General features: G+C 43.4%; 4 protein-coding genes across 14 annotated transcripts; 3 read left to right on the top strand and 1 right to left on the bottom strand.

Moving 5' to 3' along the window:
• Positions 1-351: 351 nt before the first annotated feature.
• On the top strand, positions 352-7,449 carry LOC100826220 (glucosidase 2 subunit beta). Of its 4 annotated transcripts, none has more exons than XM_010232476.3 (16): positions 352-562; positions 650-763; positions 1,025-1,120; positions 1,296-1,535; positions 1,658-1,836; positions 2,954-3,028; positions 3,125-3,196; positions 3,899-4,265; positions 4,372-4,461; positions 4,539-4,640; positions 5,488-5,545; positions 5,685-5,753; positions 6,554-6,641; positions 6,738-6,799; positions 6,885-6,936; positions 7,016-7,449. In XM_010232476.3, exons 1-16 carry the CDS (start codon positions 466-468, stop codon positions 7,073-7,075), a joined length of 1,821 nt encoding a protein of 606 aa, XP_010230778.1. In that variant the 5' UTR covers positions 352-465; the 3' UTR covers positions 7,076-7,449. The 4 variants fall into 4 exon arrangements, with proteins under 4 accessions (XP_010230778.1, XP_010230777.1, XP_010230776.1 ...); XM_010232475.3 differs by having other exon boundaries at positions 4,357-4,461; XM_010232474.3 differs by having other exon boundaries at positions 3,899-4,280.
• A 1,273-nt stretch (positions 7,450-8,722) lies between these two features.
• LOC100821914 (pyruvate kinase, cytosolic isozyme) lies at positions 8,723-13,916 on the top strand. 2 transcript variants are annotated; one of them, XM_003567064.4, is made up of 3 exons: positions 8,723-9,256; positions 12,337-12,798; positions 12,875-13,916. In XM_003567064.4, the coding sequence occupies exons 1-3, from the start codon at positions 8,987-8,989 to the stop codon at positions 13,685-13,687; spliced, it is 1,545 nt and encodes a 514-aa protein (XP_003567112.1). In that variant the 5' UTR covers positions 8,723-8,986; the 3' UTR covers positions 13,688-13,916. The 2 variants fall into 2 exon arrangements, with proteins under 2 accessions (XP_003567112.1, XP_010230775.1); XM_010232473.3 differs by lacking the exon at positions 8,723-9,256 and adding an exon at positions 9,374-9,623.
• A 166-nt stretch (positions 13,917-14,082) lies between these two features.
• Positions 14,083-16,263, bottom strand: LOC100833984 (E3 ubiquitin-protein ligase SIRP1). 2 transcript variants are annotated; one of them, XM_003565608.4, is made up of 2 exons: positions 16,123-16,263; positions 14,083-15,615 (listed from the first exon to the last, which is right to left on the bottom strand). In XM_003565608.4, the coding sequence occupies exon 2, from the start codon at positions 15,541-15,543 to the stop codon at positions 14,329-14,331; it is 1,215 nt and encodes a 404-aa protein (XP_003565656.1). In that variant the 5' UTR covers positions 15,544-15,615; positions 16,123-16,263; the 3' UTR covers positions 14,083-14,328. The 2 variants fall into 2 exon arrangements, with proteins under 2 accessions (XP_003565656.1, XP_014754691.1); XM_014899205.2 differs by having other exon boundaries at positions 15,966-16,191.
• Positions 16,264-16,548: 285 nt separating this feature from the next.
• On the top strand, positions 16,549-25,589 carry LOC100846498 (amino-acid permease BAT1 homolog). Of its 6 annotated transcripts, XM_024459104.1 has the most exons (11): positions 16,549-16,950; positions 17,054-17,066; positions 18,411-18,460; positions 19,680-20,031; positions 20,126-20,386; positions 21,217-21,235; positions 21,573-21,792; positions 21,898-22,079; positions 24,039-24,328; positions 24,411-24,540; positions 24,643-25,589. In XM_024459104.1, exons 4-11 carry the CDS (start codon positions 19,925-19,927, stop codon positions 24,988-24,990), a joined length of 1,557 nt encoding a protein of 518 aa, XP_024314872.1. In that variant the 5' UTR covers positions 16,549-16,950; positions 17,054-17,066; positions 18,411-18,460; positions 19,680-19,924; the 3' UTR covers positions 24,991-25,589. The 6 variants fall into 6 exon arrangements, with proteins under 6 accessions (XP_024314872.1, XP_024314871.1, XP_024314873.1 ...); XM_024459103.1 differs by lacking the exon at positions 18,411-18,460 and having other exon boundaries at positions 19,736-20,031; XM_024459105.1 differs by lacking the exon at positions 18,411-18,460.
• Positions 25,590-25,674: the final 85 nt, after the last annotated feature.

The following is a 25,674-nucleotide window of genomic DNA, read 5'->3' as shown; positions in this document are numbered from 1 at the left end:
AGGACTTCATAGAACCGAGGCGTAGAAATGCAATCCATATCTATTTTTCAGTTTTGACTGTCTGGTTGGTTCGTGGAGAGGGTTTTCGTAGCCTATAAAGATCATCCAAAATAATATTTTCTCCATTCCAAAATAAGTTACTGCGTACTTGATTTGTGTAGATTTTTATATAAATTCAGACACTTATTTTGGGACGGAGGAGTAATAATAATCAAAAGTATAGATTAAAAAAATTGTTTGTACAAATCGTAGTCGGTACTGTGTACATATTCTTTTGACGGATGTACTCGTATATTTGTACAGTAAACACTCGAGGTTGAGACTTGAGAGTATTTCATGTTCCGCTGGACGTGGCGGTTCTTTCTTTCCCCTTGTCCCTTGACACCCGAACGGCCGAACCTGAACACCCACGCCTGCGTGAGCTAACCTATCGCCGGCCCGTCCCGTGTACTGCTCCGGCCAGCCATGAAGCTCCTAGCGCTCCCCCTCCTCCTATGGATCTTTGCCGCCACCGCCGCCCCGTTCAGTCTACCTCTCGAGACCCTCGGCATCGCTCCGCAAGGTTCCCCGGATCTGCCCGCGCTCTGCTCTCCACTCCTCTGCTTTTGCTAGATAGATGCGGTTCTTGATTTGGCGTTGCTGGGTGCAGATGAGGCGTACTATAGGGGCGGCGTGATCAAGTGCAGGAACGGATCGGGCAAGTTCACCAGGGATCAGCTGAACGACGACTTCTGCGACTGCGCCGACGGCACCGACGAGCCCGGTACGGCCCCCCTTCCTCTTCTTGTTCTTTTTTTTTTTTTTTGGCCTGTGGGGTGATTTCTCTGCGATTTGGTTGAGCCAACCAGCCAGGCTCCTTAATTTGATGGCATGTGCGGGTTAGTTTGAATGATAGTAGTTTCGGGGTCCCAAGCGGAGGAAGTTGTGATACTTACACTGTTAGGCTGATTATTTGTGCCAGTGCTGGTTGAAATGTATTGTAGGTGAGCAATTAGTCGAATTGAGTTTCTTTTCTCCTTCGCAGGGACTTCTGCATGCCCAGAGGGGAAATTCTACTGCCAGAATGCTGGCCATTCTCCAATTACGATCTTCTCATCGTGGGTGAATGATGGTATATGCGGTAAGAGGCTAATAATCAATGCCTGTCATTTTGTTTCCTTGCTTGTTTTTGTTAAACTAAAGATAAGATACAACAGGACTAGAGACTGATAAACTTGCCAGAGTTCCTGTTCCTTTGACGTGTGAACCTACAGTATTGTTCTAATTTCCTCTACTCCTTCATCATTGCCTTCTAGATTGTTGTGATGGGAGTGATGAATATGGTAGCAACACTACTTGTAAGAATACATGCTGGGAAGCTGGCAAGGCCGCTAGGGAGAAATTGAAGAAGAAAGTAGCTACATATAAAAGTGGCGTCGTTATTCGGAATCAGGAGGTTGAAAAGGCAAAAGTGGCAATTGCTAAAGATGAAGCCGAGCTAACAAAACTGAAGGGTGAAGAGAAGATACTCCAAGGGCTTGTTGACAAGCTCAAAGGTGAGCTCCTTGTTAAGTACTGGTCATTTTCCAAAAGACTGATATGTTGAATAATGTTGTCGAAGATGCTAATTTTCAGTGGATAGTATTTATGTTAACGTAAGACTGTCCATACTATTTAGAGCAAAAGAGATTAATAGAGAAGGCAGAGGAAGAGGAGCGCTTAATAAAAGAGAAGGAAGAAAAGAGAATTAAAGAAGAAGCTGAAAAGAAAGCTGCTGAGGAAAAGAAAGCACCTGATGCCTCTCAGGAAGCAGATTCTCAGGACACTAACCAGAATGCGCAAGAAGGTGAAAGCAAGGTTGGCATTTCTTTCTATATAGATTGAAATCCTTCCTGCCTTTTTCCATGTTGATTATTGTCACCTCAGTTTGAATAACTCATGTTGATTAAAGTTTTGAACTTAATAGGTTATTATAATTGGGAGTTGGTAGAGAACTGTCATCGTTTAAATGGTTTAAGTGCATATTCCTGTTAAAATTATTCACACATGTATTGAATTAATCAAGAAATCATTGTTTCTTTTAGTTTTGTATTTCATTGGTCATTTAGTGTGCCCATGTACAAAATAAGCGTTAAATGGTTGTTTTATTTGTACGGTTTTGGTCTAAATGAACGTAATTTTTAGCATCTTAAAAAAATGAATCGTTAACTCTTAACTGTGCTATAGTCGCAGCTGTCATATGCATATGTGCACCAAGAATCATATACTCCATGTACTGTGGAGACTGGAAGTTTTCAGTGAAGCTATGCAGAAACATTTTATTGAATCGATGTACATAGTTATCATGGGGATAGGACAAGGCGAGGTACCTGACCATTACCACACCCCCTAATTACCTACGTGTGGCGATACAATGCCATACTCACCTATCCTCTCTCCTGTTATTTCTTCTTGGCAACTCCTTTGAGCCTCCTTTTTTGCTCGCTCCTGTGCCATGCTTTTCTTTCCCACCGAGCAATCATGCCGCCTGCCTTGCCTCCAGACGGCACCTAGCTGTGCGCCATGGGGGTGCTATGGCCTCACATGAATGCCGCACGTGAGGAAGGCAAGGTGAGTGCTGTGACATCCCAGAGCCTCTCAACTTTTTGGTGGTGACACCTTATAACACAGGGGATAACAATTTTCACGGTTAACTAAAAACCCGAAATGACTAAAGAACATACTCCTCTGTCCGGTATTAAGTGTCGCAACTTTGTCTAGATACGCATGTATCTAGACTCGTTTTAGTGTGTAGGTACATGCATATCTAGACAAAGTTGCGACACTTAAAACCGGACGGAGGGAATTGATGACTATTGGCAAAAATAGTGTAGCCCTCACTCCCATAGGAGATGTATGCACTTACTGCATGCCCTTTTTAATTCACTGTTATGAAAAGATATTTATATTATCTTGGTCCTACTCTTTAACATAGGTAGCTGAACATCATGATGGACATGTCACGGACAATGAAAATCACTCACCAGAAAGTGGGACATCTGTTGAGGAGGTATAATTTAGCTTTGGTATTACAGCATCAAAATCCTGCTTGCTCACATTTCATTATCAAAATTGACCATTTATATATGCATGGTTTCTATGTCAGCTGGACATTAAAGCTGGAACTGGAGATGATGCACTGCCGAAGGAGATGTCTGCAGTACCTACAAAAGAGCAGGTCAGTAACTGCTTCGCAGCTGACTTGTGTCACTATTTGTTAAGTATTTTTCAATGCTATGAAGTAACATTTATTGAGATTATAATCTGGTTATGTTCTCCCTTCCAAAAGTGTTTTGTTTTTCTTTCTTTTTTTGCGTATGCTCCCCTCTTATGACTCATAAACCAATATTTTTACAGTCCTCTTCAAACATGTTAACTCATTTTGCCTTTTAGTGCTCCCATTTGGTATATCCATTTGTTCAACCCAGTTGTCCGCACAATGTTATGTGCGGCTGGCCATATGGACCGCATGTTAACAAGTCATGTGCATCAGAGTGCACCTGGAGCTGAGTGCAAAACTTGCATGTCAGCCAGGCCTAGCATCCAGCCAAATACAATCTAAGCACCTGGACTGGACATCCTTTTTGTGGACAAATATAATTGATGAGTTCTGCAATCTGTTCTCATGTGTTGGTTGGCTAGATGTCCGATGTCTCATAACTGATAAGCTATACCATCATCATTAACACTTGCTTGTCTTTTCACATTTTTGTTGTCTTTATCTTCGATTATACTTGGTTAAGGACGGTTAATCTTTCTTGTGACGTTATTATTGTTTTTGCTTACACTATCAAGGACCCAAAAGAATGCCTTGCTCTCTTGGGAATGCATTTGCAGTTCAAGTTATGATTCTTATGAAGCATTGTGTTATGTTTTGCAGGACCTTACTTCTGTCAACTCTGAAGGTTTATCAAAGGAGGATTTAGGTCGTTTGGTAGCTTCCCGCTGGACTGGAGAAAATGTAGATGATGTTGGTAAAGGCGATAAAAAGGGTCATGAGGATGAGCTTGATATACCAGAACCCGCAGAAGAAGGACTAGAAGATGTGCATGATATACCAGAACCCGCAGAAGAAAATTATGCTGGCTATCATTCAGAAGTTGAGGATGACAGGCATAAATTTGATGATGACTTGTCTAATGCATCAGATGATGAATATGCAGATGATCATGAAGAACCTGATGAGTCTTATAAATCTGACGACGACCACAAAAGTGACTCTTATAAATCTGATGACGACCACAAAGGTGATGACCATTCAGGTATTTTTTTTTGTATGATTCGACTCTTATAAAATTTGTGTGATTATTGGTTATTTGTTTTTATTTTTCCCTTAAGATTTAACTGCCTCAGGACAAGCATCATGGCTAGACAAGATTCAGCAAACTGCACAAAATGTTCTACAAAAATTCAACTTTTTCAAGACCCCCGTGGATTTGTCAGGTAGGTTGTAAATACTAGTTTTGATGATCTTCCATGAATTATGTGGGATGTTATAACACTTAAACCTATGATTTTAGAGGCATCTCATGTTCGGAAGGAGTATGACGATGCCAGCACAAAGCTGTCCAAAATTCAGTCTAGGATAACCACTCTGACGGACAAGCTAAAGCAAGATTTTGGTAAGTCAGTTCAAACTTTGTTCACTTGGTGATTGATTTCATCACTCACTTGTATACAATCAGGGGCAGATATAGGCATGGGACAAATTGGGCTGTTTCCTCATGCTTAGCTAAATTGCTAGTGATCAATTTGATACTAATATGTCTAATTTGTGGATTTGTAAAGGCATAGATAGCCCTAGGCTTCTAATATGTAAATATGTTTTTCTATCTCTCCTGTTCAACCTAGCTCGTATTTGTCCCTAGCCTTTGAAAGATCCTAGCTCCACCACTGTAGGCTATTATGTTTAGCTCTTAATGTGGGGGTGTTTATAGCTTTAATGATCTTGAGTTGCTGTTATTGTGCTTTCCATTAATGAAAATATTGCTTTAGCTATCCAGGAGGTTCTTTATTCTTGTTAAGATAACTGAAATAGAACGCTAAGATGGTTTCTTTGCAAAAGCGCCCTTTTAGCATGATTTTACCTAGACTGGATTTGCGGAAGTTTCAGGGAATAACCGGGGTCTTTAAATGGCTAAAAAACAACTTAGGAGGCATTTACAGGATAGGGTAATCCAACCAAAGAAACAAAGATACCACTTCGTAAGTTTCTGCCAAATACAATTTTCTATTTTTTTTAGAATAATTTAGCTGAGCCCATTTAACTTTTTTGCATTTCCATTTGTGATACCTTCAATACATTTCACTGTTGAGCCTTCATTTCTTTAGAACAATGTTTTTCTTAGTCTTAAAAGTTTGACTTGTATTTTAGACGCTGATTACATCTGGTTTATTAGTCTATTTAATATGTTACCCCAGTAAATCTGTGGAAAATCGAAATTAATTGAAATAATGCATTCATTTTAGGCAACGAGAAGGAGTTCTATTACTTCTATGACCAGTGCTTCGAAGGCAAGGAGGGCAAGTATGTGTATACTTTAGGATCCAATCTCACATGTTTTTTTGTTTCTTTCTGTTTAAACCTTTCTATAAAATGTACTTTATTCTCATTTCATATTCTATATGAGTTCCACTCATTAGTGAATCGTGATCCTTATTGCCAGGTATGTTTACAAGGTCTGTCCGTACAAGAAAGCTTCACAGGTGGAAGGACACAGTTCCACTAACCTGGGGTATGTTTCACTCATTTCAATACTAAATTCATTGAATAAACTTCATACTAAGCTGTGTGTTTCTGTTCTTCCTAAGAGTGGAGCAAACTGCCTTATGAGCCGCAATGAACTAATGATATGTAGGCTTGTGTAGATTGGCAAGTTTGTGCAATTTTATATACAGGACTATGTTTTCATATGACCGATATGTTCGATTTCCTTCTCTTTTTGCCATCCATAGGCATTACCAACCTACGTTAGTCAAAGCCTCTTGACCAACCTGGCAAAGCCTAAAATCACCAAACTGCCCCTGTTCCGATAAGATCTAACAGAGCTCGCACGATTTTCTCCTCAACAGTAGCTTCTATTTTACTGAAAATTGACAAGTATACTGATATGATTATGCTTGATTTTCTATAAAATTTTCAGTTTTTTCTGGGCACTTCAAAATTTTGACCATGATTTGGATCGTTACTGGACAGAAAGTAGCTTAGACTTGGCTGAAAATTGAACCGTAGGCTCATATATGCTTGATTTTCTGCAATTCTTCTGGGCAGTTGAAAATTTTGCATTTGAAATTTGGTGGGTCCATATGTCTGAGACCAACGGTATTTTGGGAAAAAACAAGTAGGGTTGCAGGTGTCACTGCATGAGGGTTGTATCTGAGATATTTGAAAGCAAATTACAGCTTTTATTGTTTTGTGCGTGTAATGTTCACAGGCCCAAATATCCAATTTCGTGCACGAAGCACGCATACATTGTCCTTAAAATAGTGTTTTGCTATTATATTGTGCCATAAAATGAAAATTTTCTCCTATCAGGCGCTGGGACAAATTTGAAGAATCATACAGAATAATGCACTTCTCCAATGGAGACAAATGCTGGAATGGCCCTGACAGAAGCCTGAAGGTACTTCCTATTATTCAGGGTTGCATTCTCTTTACACATACTTTTGTCAGTTTGCAGGTCTTGAAATATAACTGAGTGGCTACATATATTATGCAGGTTAGGCTTAGATGTGGGCTGAACAACGAGCTTAATGGCGTCGATGAGCCCAGCAGATGCGAGTATGTAGATTTCTCATGATTCACCTTCCATCTATATAAAATGCACATTATACCATCTTATATGTATGCCCATCTCCCGTGGCAGGTACGTCGCTGTATTGTCTACTCCTGCACTATGCGTTGAGGAGAAGCTGAAGGTTCTTTCTCTCACCACTACAAATGTCTTTTCTTTCTTTGCATCAAGATTCGGAACTAACGTACTTCTGGGTATAACAGGAGCTGCAACAGAAACTCGACTCCGCGTCTTCGGACCTGCCCGGCCATGATGAGCTCTAAGTTACACTAGGAGGCAACAGCTCCATTATTACAACCATAACCATAAGAAAGGCTAATGAGGCACATGGATAGAAAAACCTGGAACTGGAGAAAGAGTGTAGTAGCCTTCAGATTACGGCCAGTTTGGCTATAGAAATTTTCGAGCAAAGTAAGAGGAACCTGGAAATTTTTCACCTCATCCTTATTTGCTAGTAGAGGAAAACCTGCAACTGCACCTTTTTGTTTTTCGTACTTTGACGTTTTTCTAATTATTTATTTAGGTCATGTGAAAGAGTCTCTAGATCTCTGTTTGTAACTTATCAGTTATGCGTAGTGTTCACGAATTATCCTGGGTACTTGCTCTGGATTCAGCTTTTGTTACACACTGACCGGAAGCTTATGTGTTTTACCGAGGTATTAACTGAAATAACCTATAATTTGACTGGGTGGGTTAGGTAACTTAGGTAGCCAAGGATCGGTGGTTACACGGTCAGACTGACGGTGAAATTTCCTGAACGGGAGACAGAGGCGATGCGCTTCTAGAACTTTCTAGAACGGGAAGCCGAGCTGAGGGTCAGAGTTCAGTTTCCAAGTTGCAACGCCAATGTGCGGAGACCGGAGACAGAAACCTGTTTTTGAAAAACACTGCTGTCCTTCCCTTCCATTCCATGTCGTCAGTCGCCGTTGGAAAATGCAGACTTGCCTTCGCAGATTGAAAAAGGAAATGCAGTCTCTCTTTCGTTCCGGCGCGCATTATTTCGCGTAAATTAGATTAGACGGTTGCTGTCACTTTCGGGCGGAGACAAGAGGGCAAGTGGCAGTGCGTGCTACCAGCCACCTGTTTGAGCTAAAGGATGATGTCGACGGAGGAATTAATACGTGGGCACGAAAACAGGGTAATGCAGTGCGATGGATGGTTATCGATCGACGAATAATAAAAAGGAGCTAAGAAAAGGCCAGCGTTGGTCGGGGTCAACTGAGAGAGAGGAGGAGCTGACAGTGCAAGATTTTATCTAGAAAGTCAAATCAAAACGGAAGGTCTATGGCGATGCGGTACCACGTACCATATCGGTTTGGAGTTACAGAAGGTTCAAACACAAGCTCGACGTTTTCTCTCATGTCGTATCAGACCATTTGTTCATCCACGTGTACTTGTAGGTTGTAGCCTTGTAGATCACCGTTACAAACCTTTTGGTTATAAAAGATTTTTAGTACGGTACAATGGTTATGTTTATGGAAAAACTGTCAGTCAGAAGGCTACGAATAAACGGCCATAATAATCATAAAATTTTCCAAAGATGCAGATTTAGCAAGGTAAAATTACTCACGACCTTTTCGCTATAAGAGTATGTTTGGAAGGTGGCCAAACTTTATCCTACCAAATTTTTTGTCATTAATAAAATTTGGTCCTTGTTTGATACAACTTCTTGGCGCACCAATTCTGAGTATTTTTTAGGTTAATAAAGTTAGCCAACTCATAAGCAAACAAAACCTCAACTAATGAAAACTTCATTCTCGATTCTATTTTTTTCAAATACATTTCCGGGTTCAAACCAATGCCTCCTGTAGGGACCCCAGCTGTCAGTGGCAGCCTGGCAGAGGACTCCCCATGGTTTTGACCGGAGACTTGCAGAGAGACCAGCGCCGCGTTATTTATGCGCACCCTGTTCTTGGAGAGCAAGAAGCACAAGCCAGCGCAGCACCAGGAATCGAGGAGCAGCAAGCAATACTTTCCCCTTTCCATTTCCCCCTCACAATTCGCCTTATTATTTAACCGCGCCGTCCCCATTCTTGGACAGCAAGAAGCACGCCACCACCCCGCCGCCGAAAGCGAGCCAGAGAGAGAGAGAGAGAGCAAGAAGAATCCGAATCCCCGCCCAGCCGATCTCCTCTTCCCCCTTCCCAGTCGCAGATCTGGCGGCGAGAAAGGCGATGGTGTCGAACGGGGAGCTGTCGCAGCCGGAGGCCGGGGAGTACGGCGCCGCGGTGATGCGGCGGCGGCCCAAGACCAAGATCGTGTGCACGCTGGGGCCGGCCTCGCGGTCGGTGGAGATGATCGAGAAGCTGCTGCGGGCGGGGATGTGCGTCGCCCGCTTCAACTTCTCCCACGGCTCCCACGAGTACCACCAGGAGACGCTCGACAACCTGCACGCCGCCATGGAGCGCACCGGGATCCTCTGTGCCGTCATGCTCGACACCAAGGTCCCTCTCCCCCCCGCCATCTGTCGTTCTGATCTGTGCAGACTTGTCTGCTTGCTTAATTTTGTTGCCTGTGGCGTGTCTAGGTTTCCAGCTGTATCTTTCGAGCGCTGATTTATTTGTCGCTTTCTCCCCGATTATCATCTGTAGACGGAGTTCCCTGGAAACAAAACATTTGTAGATGGAGGTTAGGTTTGACGTGTGTTCTCCGTTCTATGGGGGTTTTGGTTGGGGATCGGCGAGTGATTTTGTTTTCTGTAGGAGTACTTTTATGCAAAAAAAATTGTCTATTCTTAGCAACTTCCAGGGGTTATTGCGGGTCTATGTTCCTCGACCTTGCTCTTCGACGCGATCTCGATTTCTTGTGCATGTTAGTACTTTTTTTTTTGTCTATTTGTGCATGTTAGTACTTTTTTCATGCCTGCGGTTTCGATTTGCATGCCGACATTTTCCTGCAATTTGAGCAATTCGTAGAAGATATTTCTGATAGCCATTAATTATCTGCATATCTAGCTTAATTTGCATGCGGATTTTGCTATTGAATGGACCAATGGAGTAAACTGTTTTACTGCCTACTAGCCCACCTGAATTTTTCGTTCGTTAGCTTGCCGCTGTCGATTTCTTTCCACTGTCGGCTGTGGTCCTCAAGCTCGTCATGGCATAGCCAGTATTTGTGTCTATTTGTTCTGTTCTGGTATGTTTGTAACCACAGTACCAATGGATATATGTATTATTCCTGCCCCCTGCCACCATCTAAATATGATCGAATCACCAAAATGGTAGCAAATGGACGAACATGAAGGCTGTTGTGTCATGTGGAGAAATTTAGCCTTTAACTCAGTTGAAAGGAGCTCAGGTGTAACATTGATCCTTTTCTTTATGCATGTTTCGACATTGCATCGTCTTGGTAACGGCTCATGCTTTTTACACGGTCCTTGTTATGGTTATTATGACCATATTATGCTGCTGCTGCAACAAATTTTATAAATTATCTATATCAATATAAAAGAATAACTATCTATTGATTTTAATTTATCTTGTCGGTTACTCATACAAAGATGTTCAAACAGTATTTGACCACCACAATTGGTTAGCACTTTCTTTAAATATCCCACTGGGGATGTTGCATCTGTAGTGTGGAGACAGTACAGTAAAATATTGATTAGGAGCAATGTACAACATGTACTCCCTCCGTCCCATATTAAGTGACTTCCTATTGCATGTATATGCCTTTTAGGCATAGATACATCCATATTAAGGCAAATTTGAGTCACTTAATATGGGACGGAGGTAGTATTAGATAATGTAGTGATAAAACTTAGTTAGTACACATGTACAATATAAACAAACCTTAAGATATCTCAAATTTAATTTTGGGTGATCATAATCAGAGAGATTGACAATACCATAATGATGTCCCAGACCTGGCCTAACCTTCCATACACTAGCACGCCTGTCACAATGAAATAGTTGGAGATTTACCTATTAGAACTCCTGAAAGATCTAGTGCATGGCTGCATGCACTATCTTGTGCTTCGCAACACCAGTATAAAAGTTTGGTTGTTTCTGTGGTAATACTTTATTTGTGTTTGCTTGATTGCAACGCAGGGCACCAAACACGGAAACAATGCTCATGGTACTTCACTACAAATTTGTTAAAAAAACAATGTTTCTAACATCTGTCATTATATGATTGGTTGGTTGAATGGAGCACCACCAAGCCACATGATATTGAATCATTTTGGAAGCCACATATATGGTTGTCTGGGTTGCATATGAATGCTTCAAACTAGGGAGATAACGATTTGTGTCAGCCTCGATGGGAGGGGAGCTCTAAATTGAGCTTCTCATCAGATCAGACCCTTGCTACTGAGTGGACGCTGAATGATTTAGGTGTGTTAGGTGTCGCTGTGATGGATTAAAGCAAATCAATAATGTTAATGAAACACTTTTGTCTCATGTTTCCTGTACTTGCATTTCAGTCCAATCAACCTAATAATATGTCTATTCAGCGTGCATTATCTCATGCAGCTAACTGAAAAAACACCCATTGCACTTGCATCCCTTCACATCTAGCCTAAGCAACAAACTCATACATTCAATAATGTTGGCCCTATCGGGCAAGGAATCATGGGTGTAACTATGGCAACTACCTGAGACTGTCACCCAAGCAATTTATCGAGTCTCCTCTGGGCTTCTAGGTGGTTCGAGCTCAGTTTGGGTCTGACCTGAGTCCTCAGTAACTGTCCTGCTCTACTGGAAAAAGGTCCTCACAAGATGAACCAACTTTTTCCTAGGTGCGCCAGCATTAAAAGTCGGTGATATTGTGCATGCCTATTGGTAATCATCCAACATTGATACAACCAAACTTAGGATTGAAATGAATTATCCCCCTCCAGAATTTCTCCGCATGCATCTGAAGTCTGAACTTGCAGAAAACTATTTCCTGAATTATGTGGAAATATGTGGAGGCTACAGAATCTATGTTTTCTTGAAAATCACAGTGCAGGATACAAGTTTTGATCTTTGTGAATTTATGATTCAAATTGAAAGTATTTTTTTCAGCTTCAATCCACAAAAACAGGTTATTCATTTCATTGCATATCTGGCTTGGTACAACCTCCCAAAAGATAACATATTTACATGTTATGCTGGTTTTAGAGTGACTGTAGGTATGTTATTGAGTTGTTATGTGTAAATCTGGTACTTGGTATGATCTTGGATTTGGTTCACATTATTGTTTTTGACCAAGACAAGGGGTGTCTTGCTTGGATGAACATGTCGTGACCGTGAGCATATCAACATCTGGCATCCTTGCTTGGATGAAGAAAGTTGCAATATGTACATTTACTTGTTTGTCTGTATTTGTTCGTGACCTGATTCCTATCTACTACTGTAGAGTGTAAACCAAACGTCAAATATCAGTTTTCTGCTTGCTTGCATGTGCAGCTTGATAGTCTCAGAAATTAAATGTAAATTTATCTCAAGTCTCTAGTATGGAGAAACATTTATCTTCTTTTTTGTACACTTTTTATTCCATAGAAGTTTAATGGTCTGATATTCATGGGTCTTATACATTGCAGGGTCCAGAGATCCGTACTGGATTTTTGAAAGATGGGAAGCCTATTCAGTTGAAGAAGGGTCAAGAAATCACAATCTCCACAGATTATAGCATAACGGGGGATGACAACATGATATCAATGAGTTATAAGAAGTTAGCAATTGATCTGAAGCCAGGCAGTATCATATTATGTGCTGATGGTACCATCACTCTCACTGTGCTTCATTGTGATAAACAGCAAGGCCTTGTTCGCTGCTGTTGCGAGAACACTGCTATGCTTGGTGAGAGGAAGAATGTCAATCTTCCAGGGGTGGTTGTTGATCTCCCAACACTCACTGAGAAGGACAAGGAGGATATCCTTAATTGGGGTGTCCCGAACAAGATTGATATGATTGCTTTGTCGTTTGTCCGCAAAGGTTCAGATCTTGTGCAGGTCAGGAAGGTACTTGGGGAGCACGCCAAATCAATAATGCTGATGTCGAAGGTATGGCATCCTCTTTTGCATAATACAATTTCTACACTTCACCTAGCAGATTATTACAATCAATTTGAATTTGCAGGTTGAGAACCAAGAGGGAGTTGCCAACTTTGACGATATCCTGGCACAGTCAGATGCTTTTATGGTAGCTAGAGGTGATTTGGGGATGGAAATTCCTGTAGAGAAGATCTTTTATGCACAGAAGGTGATGATTTTCAAGTGCAACATTCGGGGCAAACCAGTGGTGACTGCTACCCAGATGTTGGAGTCTATGATCAAGTCTCCTCGCCCTACTCGAGCAGAAGCAACAGATGTCGCCAATGCAGTTCTTGATGGCACAGACTGTGTCATGCTCAGTGGCGAGACAGCTGCTGGGGCTTATCCAGAACTGGCAGTGCAAACTATGGCAAAGATCTGCTTGCAGGCAGAGTCATGCGTCGACTATTCTGCTGTTTTCAAATCAATCATGTCATCAGCCCCAATTCCCATGAGCCCATTGGAGAGCCTTGCGTCATCAGCGGTCCGCACAGCAAACTCTGCTAAGGCGACACTTATCTTGGTGCTGACTAGGGGAGGAACAACTGCAAGGCTTGTGGCCAAGTATAGGCCATCAATGCCGATACTGTCTGTTGTGGTTCCGGAGCTGAAGACCGTTGAGTTTGACTGGACCTGCAGCGACGAGGGGCCTGCTAGGCAGAGTCTCATTGTGAGGGGTGTAATCCCTATGCTGAGCGCTGGAACTGCAAAAGCCTTCGACAGCGAAGCCACTGAAGAGGCACTTAGGTTTGCCATGAAGAATGCGAAGGAGTCGGGGCTTTGCAACGCTGGTGATTCCATTGTGGCCCTTCACCGCATCGGGAATGCATCTGTCATCAAGCTATTGACTGTGAACTAGGGGCAGCAACAGTACAACACCATTTTGTTTGGGGAATTTTTTGTGCGAGACCACGCATATCCACAGATTTTTGTTGCCAAGATTACTTCTTGGTAAAACCTTTATGTTATGAAGTTGTGGCTGTTCACTCTTTAAAGGGTAAACGTTGAAACAGTGAAACTCTTGTTTAGCTGCTGCTACTTCTATGACGATTGAACCACTTGGTAGTTGCTTCATTTTCACCTGTCAACCCAAGTTGCTTAATTTTCACCTGTCTACCCATTTATTCTCAATTTGGTAGCTGCTGGGTTTTATCTAAAACAAGCAACTGGTCAGTTCTGCCGATAGTTGCAGGTTTTGGAATTGATCTAAAACAAGCAACTGATGAGTTGTGCCGATAGTTGGAGATTTTGGGATTGGGTTAAAGTACCGTCGTAAAGTCTGATACTGATTGACATCAGCTGAATTTGACGAAATGAATCAAATTTAAACTGTACAACCCGTTTTATAAACTCACTCAAATGACCCAATCCAACATGGGAGGCCAGTTCGTAATACAGAAACAGGAGAAAAGGAGAGAAAGGCTCCAAATTTCCACGGCACCTGCACACACTTGCAATGGGCGGCCAAGAAGAGCTCGACCGGAGCAGCATTTGATTGATTTAATCCTCCTCAAATTGGCGCGAGCTGCTGCCGGCTGCCGACGTGGACGGCGGCGATGGCCCCGGCCCCTGCCCCTGCTGGGTGAAGAGGCTGTTGAGCCACTGTATCGACGCCGGCAGCCGGCTCACGTTTCCTTCAGCCTCAGCATCAAGTTCGACGCCGCCTTCGCTCTCTGCAGCTTCATCATTGCCCGCATCCTCTGCCTCGGCCCCGCCGCCATCTCCATTCTCGTTGCCGCTGCCATTGTCGCTGACATCACCGCTGACAAACGTGACGTAGCTGCTGCCGCCGTTGCTGGCACTGCCATTGCCGCAGGAGGTCTTGTGGTCGTCGTCGGCCGGCAGCTGGAAGCGGCAGACGGGGCAGGAGCTGTGCATCTGGAGCCACGGCAGGATGCACTTGGAGTGGAACCTGTGCCTGCAGGGGAGCTCCCTGGCGCACTCGCCGGGCGCGTAGTCGTCCAGGCACACCGCGCAGGTGGCCGCGCCGTCGCCGTCGTCGTCCCCGGCTCCGGCGCCGACCACCTCCACGGTCGGCAGCGCCTCCACGGCCTCCTTCTTGGCCGGCGGCGTGCCCTGCCGCCCCGCGTCGTTCTCCGCCAGCTGCTGCATCAGCGCGTCCAGCCCGGGGCCCAGGAAGTAGTCACCCAGCGCCATGCCCATGCCGTGCTCGCCCACGGCCACGGGGCCCCCAGCCCCGGCCCCGGCGAACATGCTCCGTCCGCCGAAAGGGCCGCCGCCGTAGTGGTCAGCCGCCTCGAGGCCATGCGCACCGCCGAGGGACTCGAGGCGCTGCAGCTGGCGCTCCCGGATGGCCTGCAGGAGCCGGAGGAACGCGGTGGCGCGCCGCCGCCGGCGCGAGAAGTCGACGCTGTCCAGGTCGTCCTCCGCGGCCATGGCGGCGTCCACTGTGCGCCGGTTGCTGCCGCCGCGGCGGCCGCGCCGGACGATGGGGTGGTCGCCACCGCCGCTGCCGACCATGCTGTCGATGATGGGGGCCCAGATGGAGATCGCGTTGTCGGCGGCGGGGAACGCGGCGCCGCCGTGGCCATGGCCGTGGGCGGCGGTGCTGACGACCATGCTGCTGCGGGCGGTCTCCATCTCCTCGAGGAAGCCGCTGCTGCAGTAGGGGCACTTGATCTCCGCCCCGACGGGGCTCACCGCCGTCGCGCACATGTGGCACCAGTACCTCGCGGCCACCACCAGCTCCCCCATTGCTGCTGCTTTGCGACCTCGATCCCCCCTCCCCTCCCCCGTCAATGGAGCCGCTCTACTTCTTGGATTTGGCTGCGAGGAATCAATCAGGAAGGGAGGATTAGAGCTTGACCGCCGCACCAGTGGGCAAGGAACCTAAACAATCGAAATCCAATGCAGGCAATGGGGCAATTCTTGATAGAAATTTTCTGCCATTTTGTTCTTCATTCATGCATACAAGCTAAATTTGCTGCCATTTTGTTTCTGTCATCGAATGATCGGATGCATTTCTTTGCAGGCTGGGAAACACATGCATTGCTGTCAAGACAGGATCTATCCAACAAGGAGTTCAATGTCATCAATAAACAATTACTCAAAAAATCCAATTGGGAAACAAGAAACTGCAAGATGAACACAGAGGAATTACAAAGATTGGGACAGACCAACCAATCAACCGACAGAAAACCAAATCCAAGGAGAAGAACAGAAGAATTCAGCAGCAATTCACAAGCTGAATCTTCTGTTCTTCTTCTATGCTAGACAGAATTAAGGAATGGTGGGGAAAGCATGCATCAATGAATGAATGGATGCATCAATCACCTCGGGCAGGGCATGTGGGGGGAGAGAACAAGGCCAGAGGGGGCTGGCCTGTCCACCTCCTCTATATTAGCAGTATCCTTGGGTTAATAACTGTGGGCTCCTAATATATACAACACGTTTACAGGCAGTGATCAACGCTTTGCCGGCTCAATTATTGCCTGGGGATGCTCTGGCATTCTAATTTTAAACTGCCTTATTTGCCTTACAAAAGAAACTCCCCTCTTTCCCCCTTTTAATTTCTTTCTGCTCTCCTTTTTTTTCCTGCTAAAAGTTCAGTGGTGTAGCATTTGGCTTTCCATCCAACCCAGATATAGATTATCCCGAAGAGAGAAGGAAATTCATTTTAGAAAAAGATGGCCTGGGAGAGAAGGAGAACCCTCCTTATACAATCATTGATCATGTGCCGGTGTCCGGTGACACCATGACTCCTTAAAGTAGTGGGTAGCATCTCAGCTAAAATTTAGTAGCATGAATACAGATAATTCTTGATTAAAATAATGATGTGGCCAATGTTTTATTTTTTCCAGAAATTGGCAGGAACATTATCTTTATTTTAGCAATAGCAGGAGGGGAGGCCCCTACCTAAATTTTCATTTAAACAACCCCAATGGGGGTTGACAGTACAACTGAGTTCATGCAACAGAAACAAAGACAGAGGTAGCAAAACTGAAGCATCAAAAGAGGTTAGTCTGACCACAGTTCGATCCATGATTTGTCCTAGTGCTTTTCCACACTATTGCCTCTGTTTATCCATCAAAAGAGGAACCATGATGTTGTCGAAGGCTGTACGATTTGGAGATTTCTTCTATTAATCAAAGATGTGCCAGAGTATGCAATTCAAACACATTATCAGTCAAACATATGTACACCTTGATGAATTTTGGTGACCTGCAAGATATAGATTACTCTAATATGTGGTCTTGTGCTGCAGGCACCTAAGAATGGTAAGATTGTTTGCTTGGCTTCTTATCAACTAAAGGATTAAGGTCAGATCTTTGTTGCTGAAGTAAAAGTTTGTGGAAGATAATAAGTGCCCTTTCAGTTGTAATGTCAGTGCAGCTTTCACTTTGCCTTAGAACACGATTTACATTCTGATGGCGCTTGGATCAATCACCTATCTTTGATCAATATGTCTCATAGCTGAACACTATCTTCAGTTAAGAAGAAGAACAAAGTTTTGCCAGTGTCCCAAATGGGGAGGAGGGTGAGAGGGAGGCTCCCAACTCGGACGAGCTAAACCCCTAATCATGAGGGAAAAATTAACTTTTTTAGATCAACAGGAGGCCCACCTGGGGACACCCAGCCCCCAAATTCTTTTTTCATGCAAAGATGCCAATTGGCAAGATGCAATTTTCTGTGCCCCTCAAAATCACTCCATAGGCAATGAGCCATCTGAGAGTTAATGAGGTTCAAGGCCCATTTAGGAAAATGGAAAAAAGATAAGAGATAAATGGGTATACTAGCTAAACAAGCTTTAATTAGAGTCAGCTTCCCGCTATAAGAAAGTAGTTTGCCTCTCCATCCAGCCATCCTTCTCAGGATTTTGTCCACTAAGGGCTGGACATCTTCCCTTCGAAGTTTGTCACAGTGTAGAGGTATGCCTAGGTATTTAATGGGGAAATTTCATAAGGTACAGCCAAAAATATTTTTAAAAAGGAATGACAGCGAAGGATCCATTCCCATAGGGATGAGCTCACTTTTACAGTAGTTAATGTGCATGCCAGAAACTTGTTCAAAGCATGTGAGCACCCATTTGAGATTAATGGCAGTTGTTTCATTCAGTTCAACAAAGAGAATTGTGTCATCTGCGTATTGGAGACAAGTAACACCTCCAGGGCAGATGGCAGGGCACATGCCTTTAATCAGGTTGTTGTGCGCAGCTTTAGTAAGCATTTTGGTAAGGGTGTCTACCACTAATAAGTTAAAGAGAAGAGGGGAGAGGGGGTCGCCCTGTCTAAGCCCTTACCAGTAGTGAAAAAGGGACCATCAAAACCATTCAACCTGACCCCTACTGAGCCATGGTGGACAATTTGGATAATCCAGCCAATCCATTTCTGGCCTTCTTTGCAATAATTCAATATTTACCTTGTAGACATAATTAGATCAGCTTGGTAATTGGCCCAAGTAAACTTCCTACTGGAAATGTTTACCTCCATGAGCCCCCAAAATTCAATCCAAGCATTAAATTTATCACACCATTTATGATCAATTTTACCATTGCTCTTATCTTTTTGGTACCTCACTAGATTAAAGTCACCTCCTATTAGAGTTGGTGTCTTATTATCCAGGAAAAGGGAGTGGAGCTCAGAAACAAAAGCATCCTTGCCCTCTTCATATGGTGAGCCATATACAGTAATGACTTTCCAGGAGGTATTATTAAGTTTACATTTTAAATTGCCAATAACAGAGAAAGACGGGTGATCCCAAGAAATTATTTCAAAGAGATCAGTGCCAACTCCCATGGTGATCCCCCATGCAGTTCCTACAGCAGGCAAGCTGTGCCATGAGAAAATTTTATTGCCAACCAAAGAGTTTAAAAGGAGTCAGATATATTCTCTTTTTTATTTTTTTGAAAGCCAATTATTGAAGCATGTGTTTTTGGAGAGCTTCAGTAATGCAGTTTTTTCTTCCTGGGGCTGTAATCCCCCTAACTTCCAGAAAAGTGCATTCATGAAGATCCTTTTTTCCTAGGGTGCTTGCCCCGTTTGCATCTTGTAACCTTAGTCCATAAGTAATTTTCAACGTCCTCTAGGTCCCTATTCACTACAGGGCGAATGGGTGTATTAGTGGGGGAGCTATCCTCCATTAGGGGAGGAACTAAGTTGGATTGGATAACCTCAGAAGGGGGGCAAGTAGATGGCATCAGGGCCAAGTTATGTAAAGGTCCATGCACTGTGGCATGGTGTAAAATAGAAGCAGCATCGTCAGGGGTGTTATTTTTAGCTACTGACAAACAAGAGGCAGCAGGTCTAAATTGACCAGCAATAGACAAAGGTGATGCCGGTTTATGCAAATTATAATTACTGCTAGGAGATTGTAGATTATATGAGTTTCCAGGGGCAAACAAACTAAAACTGCAGCATTATCATGAATAGTAGACTGTATAGGGGCTACACTAGGAGAGGAAGTAAAGGTAGAAATATTAGGTTGAGAGGCAGGTAAAACAGTAACAGCAATATCAACATGATTAGTATGAATAGGGAAATTATCAGCATGTGGAGCAACATCAGGTGCATTTGTAATAGAAGTAACTAAATCAGTATTTATTATAGCAGAAGGGGATGCAGGTTCATTCAAGCAACTGGTATCAATATTAACTCCAACAGTAGTAGCCATCTCAACTAAAGCATCAGTACTAAGAATTTCAAAGGGATTCTGGGAGAGGATACCTTTCAGTTTAGACGCTGCAGCAGTAGTGATCTCCAGATTCTTCTTGGAAAAAAAAATTAACTTTAAATGATCAAGCGATCCTGTTATCTTATCAGACTATATATTCTCCATCATGTGAACCAAAGTCAAACCGTCACATCCAACAATAACCATTTCCCCTTGTGCAGATGTGCTACATGCCAATGGTAATCATAAATTACTTGCTCTTCGTCAACAATGCCAGCCGAATCATGCGAAATGGAATCATGTCCGAATGGTCCAACCGAGGATAGTTTCTACGGTAATAACCACCCAAGTCCAAACGACCCAACCGTCACCAACAAAGACTCCGTCCGAGAAGCTAGCTCACTGGCAAACACAGGACAAGCTAGAGCCAAGGCAGGGGAGAAGGAAGGGAGGGAGGTAGAGACCGATGGCCGTGTCAGGCTCCGGCGCGGCCGTCGACACGGGCGATGCCGATGCCGACCAAGCCCGGCTGCACCAGCTCGGCTACAAGCAGGAGCTCAAGCGCGGCCTCTCGTGCGTCTCTCGCTTCTTCTTCTTGTGCTCCATCATCAATTAATTTCATGATTTCCATTTGATTTAGAGTGTTAATTTGGGGCATGGAATGCAGTGCCATGTCGAACTTCGCCTTCTCGTTCTCCATCATCTCCGTGATGGCCGGCGTGACGACGACGTACAACGCGGGGCTGCGGTACGGCGGGCCGGCGTCCATGACGCTGGGGTGGCTCGTGGTAGCCGCCTTCAACGGCTGCGTCGCGCTGTCCATGGCCGAGATCTGCTCCGCCTACCCGACCTCGGGCGGCCTCTACTACTGGAGCGCCAAGCTCGCTGGCAACAAGTGGGCACCGCTTGCTTCGTGGATCACCGGCTGGTACGTTACTACCACAATAGATTTCTCTGCTCCCTGCTTAGGCCTTAGCAGTCACTCCATAGTCCATACCTCTGTGGATGATGCAACCTATCCAAGTTGTGGCGATGGCAGCAGAAGCCATTGCCCTTCGCCAAGGTCTACAGCTTGCGATGTCGATTGTGGGTGCATTCGACTCTTAGTTCACTTGGACCGCGTACATGTTATTCTATTCGCGCCAAGCAGAAGGGTAGCCAATCAAGGAGTTTGGCAGCGAGGTGCACAAAGATCAAGGGTGTGTTTGGTTGGATGCCTGAAGTAGCCATGCCAAAATATTGGTAGCATATGTTTATCTGTTTGGACTCTTTCTTGCCAAAATTTTGATTTTCAATGTTGCCCACCCTATCTCTCTCCCATTTTCTTGACAAAATAATTGGCTAAGTATGGTTGAGAAATCCTTGGCCAAATATTTTTGGTAAGGCTACATGTGGCACCAAACACAACACAAATTTGAGCATTGTCTAATAGAATCGATGAACCTTTGTCGTTCATTGTTCCCTCCTATCTCTCCTTGTAGAAAGGCTCGACATGATGCTCTCAGCTTCTGGATCGACGACACCCCCTGTCGTTCATTGTTCATTATCTTGTGAAGTACGTAGCCTTATCTGTGAGATAACATTGCACTGTTAAAAAACCGTAAAGAGTGAAATTTACACCAAATTATGGATGGAAGATTTTCAACGTCCCTTCTCTTCAAAAGTTAAGAAAATATACATCCAAGCACATACTACTCTTATGTGCAACTTTGGGTCCAACGATACTAATTAAGCTTATTCCTATGCCCCATTTGACAGGTTCAACATCGTGGGCCAGGTATTTGCGTCAATTTGGTTCAAAACTGGCGTGGTGCACCCACACAATACTTGGCAGCAATCACACCACTCTTAATCTTTACTCCTATACAAAAACTCAATTTGTGGCGGTGGTCCATCATTTTCTGATGGGATTTCTGATTACTTCACTTGTTGATTCGACATAAATCATTAATTAAGATAAGAACATATATAAATGATGCTAAGATAATTAGATGATAGTGCAACATTTTTTTTAAACATTGTAATGCTTTTAGTCCGTGGTGATGCCCAGGTATTGCTAATAATTGACAAAAGTTCTTAACCATTTTGTCGTTCCTTGTGTTGATCTGTCCTAGTGGGCTCTTACGACGAGCACAGACTTCTCATTGGCGCAACTGGTCCAAGTGATCATCTTGCTTGGCACTGGTGGAGCCAATGGCGGTGGCTACATGGCCTCCAAGTACGTCGTCTTAGCCATCCACGGTTTCTTTCTCATCATGCATGGATTAATCAACAGCCTTCCTATCCGGTGGCTCTCCTGGTTTGGCCACCTCGGCGCCTTTTGGAACACAGTAGGTAGGTATGTATATATGTGCTTTGATCTTATTCTGTTTGCACATCTGCAAATGTGACCAATCCATAATAGCCAGACACCTTCATCGATTGATCATGTAATGGTAGGTGCCTTTGTGCTGGTGATCTTGATTCCGGCCGTGGCCAAGGAGAAGGCGAGCACCGAGTTCATCTTCACACACTTCAACACCGACAATGGCATGAGGATCCATGGCAAGTCTTATATCCTAGCTCTAGGCCTTCTGACAAGCCAATACTCTCTGCTCGGCTACGATGCATCTGCTCACATGGTACGCACGTTGATGCTCATGATGTCCCGACTAATATCAGAATTGCTATTTGATCGTTGGATGGTGTGCCAATATTTTGTGTGAGTTCCTTTTTTTCCTGCTATTTCTTGTCCATGAACAGACCAATATGGGCGACTAGAGGTGGACATTTCTCTTTGGCCAGGGTGTGGGTCGCTGGTGTGTGTTGGCCTTTAGCATGATGTGTCGATAGTGGGGTTTTTTTTTCCGTAATATTTTCAGTCCTCTTGTATACATCACAGAAGGTTAGGATAGTTTAGGGTTTAAAAAAAAATGAAAGTTGTATGTTTGATTTTGGTTAGATCTAATTGTTGTGCATGTGTTTTGTCTATGTTTCTCTATCTCTAGTTAACTGAGTACTACTTTTATTGTCACTAGTGATTGCTGCTTGGTTTATATGGGTGCTTTTAATTTTTTTTCTCATTTATCACATTTGTTATTTTATTTTCCATGCACTTTCAGAAAGTTATATACGTGGCCCTTTTTATCTGATGCCTGAATGTTTTTATGGGAGATACCATAGGATGTATAAGCTATACACATGTTTTGTGTTGTATTAACTGTTGGATTTTGTATATGATGAAGCATCTATTTTCTTTTGCATATGTGAGTCTTTTGCATGAGTGTGTTTACACTAAGAAATAGTTGTTGTGGAAGCCCATCCTAACTCATGTCATCGACAATTACGATCCATATTTTCTGTACCATCAATAGTAACGACCCATTTTTGTTTGAGCATGCGTCTTTTATGATTCATGTTGTTTTTCCTATCAGTTTTGATGCAGCGATAGCTTTTCTTGGAATTGCTATTTCTCAGTTAACTCTAGAAGACGTCCAAATCAACGCCAAGATTCGCGCCAATCTTACATTGTGTGCTTTATTTGACAGATGGTCGAACAACTTTAAAAAAAAATCAACCCCAAATTAATTATTTTTTTACAAAAAATATTAAGTTATCATTTTTCCATGGATCCCTATTTGGTGCGGACCACTTGCAGATTCCAAGATCAAAATTGCACAAACAATATTTGCACAAGTCTACATATATGAGTGTGCAAGTGGAGTAAGATTCCACTTTCTGAAGATTAAGATTGCATTTTTTTTCTCATTTTTCTTTTTTATATTTCTGTTTGGTTGCTCTGATGCTTTATGTGTGCATGAAATATCACCAAAAATAATTTATGTAGCTCTAAAATTTTGATCCTTATTTTGTATGGACAATTGGAGTTTTACAGAAAGACTTTAAGGATACCACTAGTATAGATAGTTTATGTAAAACTATAATGTTAGAAATGTGCAACTGGGGGTCCTAGGATTTATTGGGCATTTTCCCATTCTTTTGTATTTTTGGCGTGGGTTTTTATATATAAAAAAAGAATCTAAAAAATATGCTTTGTAACTTCAACACTTTTTTATTCTAATTTTGTGTAGACCCCTATTTTTAGGCTAATAGCACGTTCTGTAGTTACGAAATAATATATGTGCAACTGGGTCCCAGAATTTTGTTGCACTTCTCTAAATATTTTGTTCCATGATGGTTGATGTAGTGTTCATAAAAAGGAATCTCCAAAATACTAGTGTTAACAATGGAACTTTCTGATTCCTGTTCCTTTTCTATAGGTTCATATTTCTTTTATGGTATCACTAATTGTGTTTAGCTGACTCTTAACTATTAACAGTCACACATAGTATTCATCGGGCTTTCGATGCTTCTGCTGTATTTTTTTATCTCGGTATTAAACAACGGAGAAATCATCACGTAATTTCCCTAAAAAGAGACTAATTACGCGATTGATGGGACACTTACACAACCAACATAGAAATGGGATGTAGACAGACCCAATTAATGTTGGTCCTATGTAGCTACATACTAACGATGTGCGTGCGTGCGCGCCCGAAGATGTGATAGAACTCTATGAATGGTTACTAATATATGTGCAGATCGAAGAAACGAAAAATGCGGATTGGAGTGGCCCAATCGGGATCATCACTTCCGTGGCTCTGTCGACCATGTTCGGCTGGATTTTCTTAGTGGCCCTCACGTCGATCGTGACAGACATACCATACCTTTTGAGTCCCGACAACGACGCCGGTGGCTATGCCGTTGCTCAAGCTCTGTACACCTCCTTCGACAAGAGGTACGGTAGCGGTGTTGGGGGTCTTGTCTGCGTTGGGATTGTCGCTGTCGGCATATTTCTCGCTGGCGTCGCCTGCATCGCTAGCAATTCAAGGTTTGTATAGTGACTTCTTTCACAAAAGAGGTTGATTCTAAGTTAAATGACATCTAACTTGCAATTTTGTACCATACAAAAGGATGGGATATGCCTTCTCGAGGGACAGGGCAATGCCATTCTCCCACGTGTGGCATCGCGTCAGCCAGAACGAGGTGCCCCTCAATGTTGTCTGGCTCTCTGTGGTAGTCGCCTTCGTCATGGCTCTCACGGTGCGTGCTCATGTCGTCCTAATTTGCCGTCCAACTAAACAAACACCCAATTGTTATGTTACATGTCACTAGAAGATTGACATTGTACTATGTGGTATGCAGTCGTTGGGGAGCCAGGTGGCGTTCCAGGCGATGGTGTCGATTGCAACACTTGGACAGTATATCGCCTACGCGCTACCCATCTTCTTCCGCGTGACAACGGCACGAAGGTCATTTGTGCCGGGGCCATTCTACCTGGGCCGTTACGGAGTAGCGGTCGGCTGGGCAGCGGTGCTATGGGTGGCTTTTCTCACCGTTCTCTTCTCACTGCCTGTAGCGTATCCGGTTGCCAAGGACAACTTCAACTACACACCCGTGGCCGTTGGAGGCGTGTTGCTGCTCAGCATGGTCGCATGGGTGGTCCATGCCCGGTTCTGGTTTCAAGGGCCGATCACCAATGTCGAATTGTAGGAATTAATTCTTTACGGTTTGGTCTGTTTGATATTGCATGGAATTGAGTCGATGTTCATGTCTTCTTGCAGTATACAAGACATTGTTACTGGCAGTAAAATCAAAATAATTACTTAAAAGTGCCAAACAATTTAGATTGAGAGAGTATTTTGCGGTTTAACCTTTCCATTTCACAACAGTTATTCAACCTTTCGTGGACCTTGTGTCAATCTATCATGTCGTCAATAAGAATACAATTCTGAATTCAGCTGAATACCTTTCGCCTAGATCCGAAGCGGAGCTAGCGCGGTGAGCGGATTTTTGGTTGTGGTTCCTGCCACCTGCCGATGGAAGAAGACGATGTAGAGTTGGTGAATGTTGCAGCCCAAAAACATCTTTTAGCAAGGGACTACTCTTATTCCAAGGTTTGTCTTTTATGATGTTGGATGGCCTTTATGTTGTTTGGATATATTGTTTGCGGAGGCACAACCTCCAAGCCTCAAGGAACATATGCAGTTTTTATTTTTGCATTGTCTTTTTTATTAGTTGGTGGATGTCTGTGTTCTCCATCCCTGTGTATATTTGTGTGTACATTTTCCTTAATCATTTGAAGGCAGATATGTACAGTTTTTTTTAAATTTTAATTTTGTTAAAAGAAGGTCTTACACGAATATCTACGATGCAACCCCTCGTAGGCCTTGGTCT

The sequence above is a fragment of the Brachypodium distachyon genome, chromosome 2, assembly GCF_000005505.3.
Source record: "Brachypodium distachyon strain Bd21 chromosome 2, Brachypodium_distachyon_v3.0, whole genome shotgun sequence".
Lineage (NCBI taxonomy): Eukaryota > Viridiplantae > Streptophyta > Magnoliopsida > Poales > Poaceae > Brachypodium > Brachypodium distachyon.
This window is presented reverse-complemented; position numbering and strand designations above follow the sequence as displayed.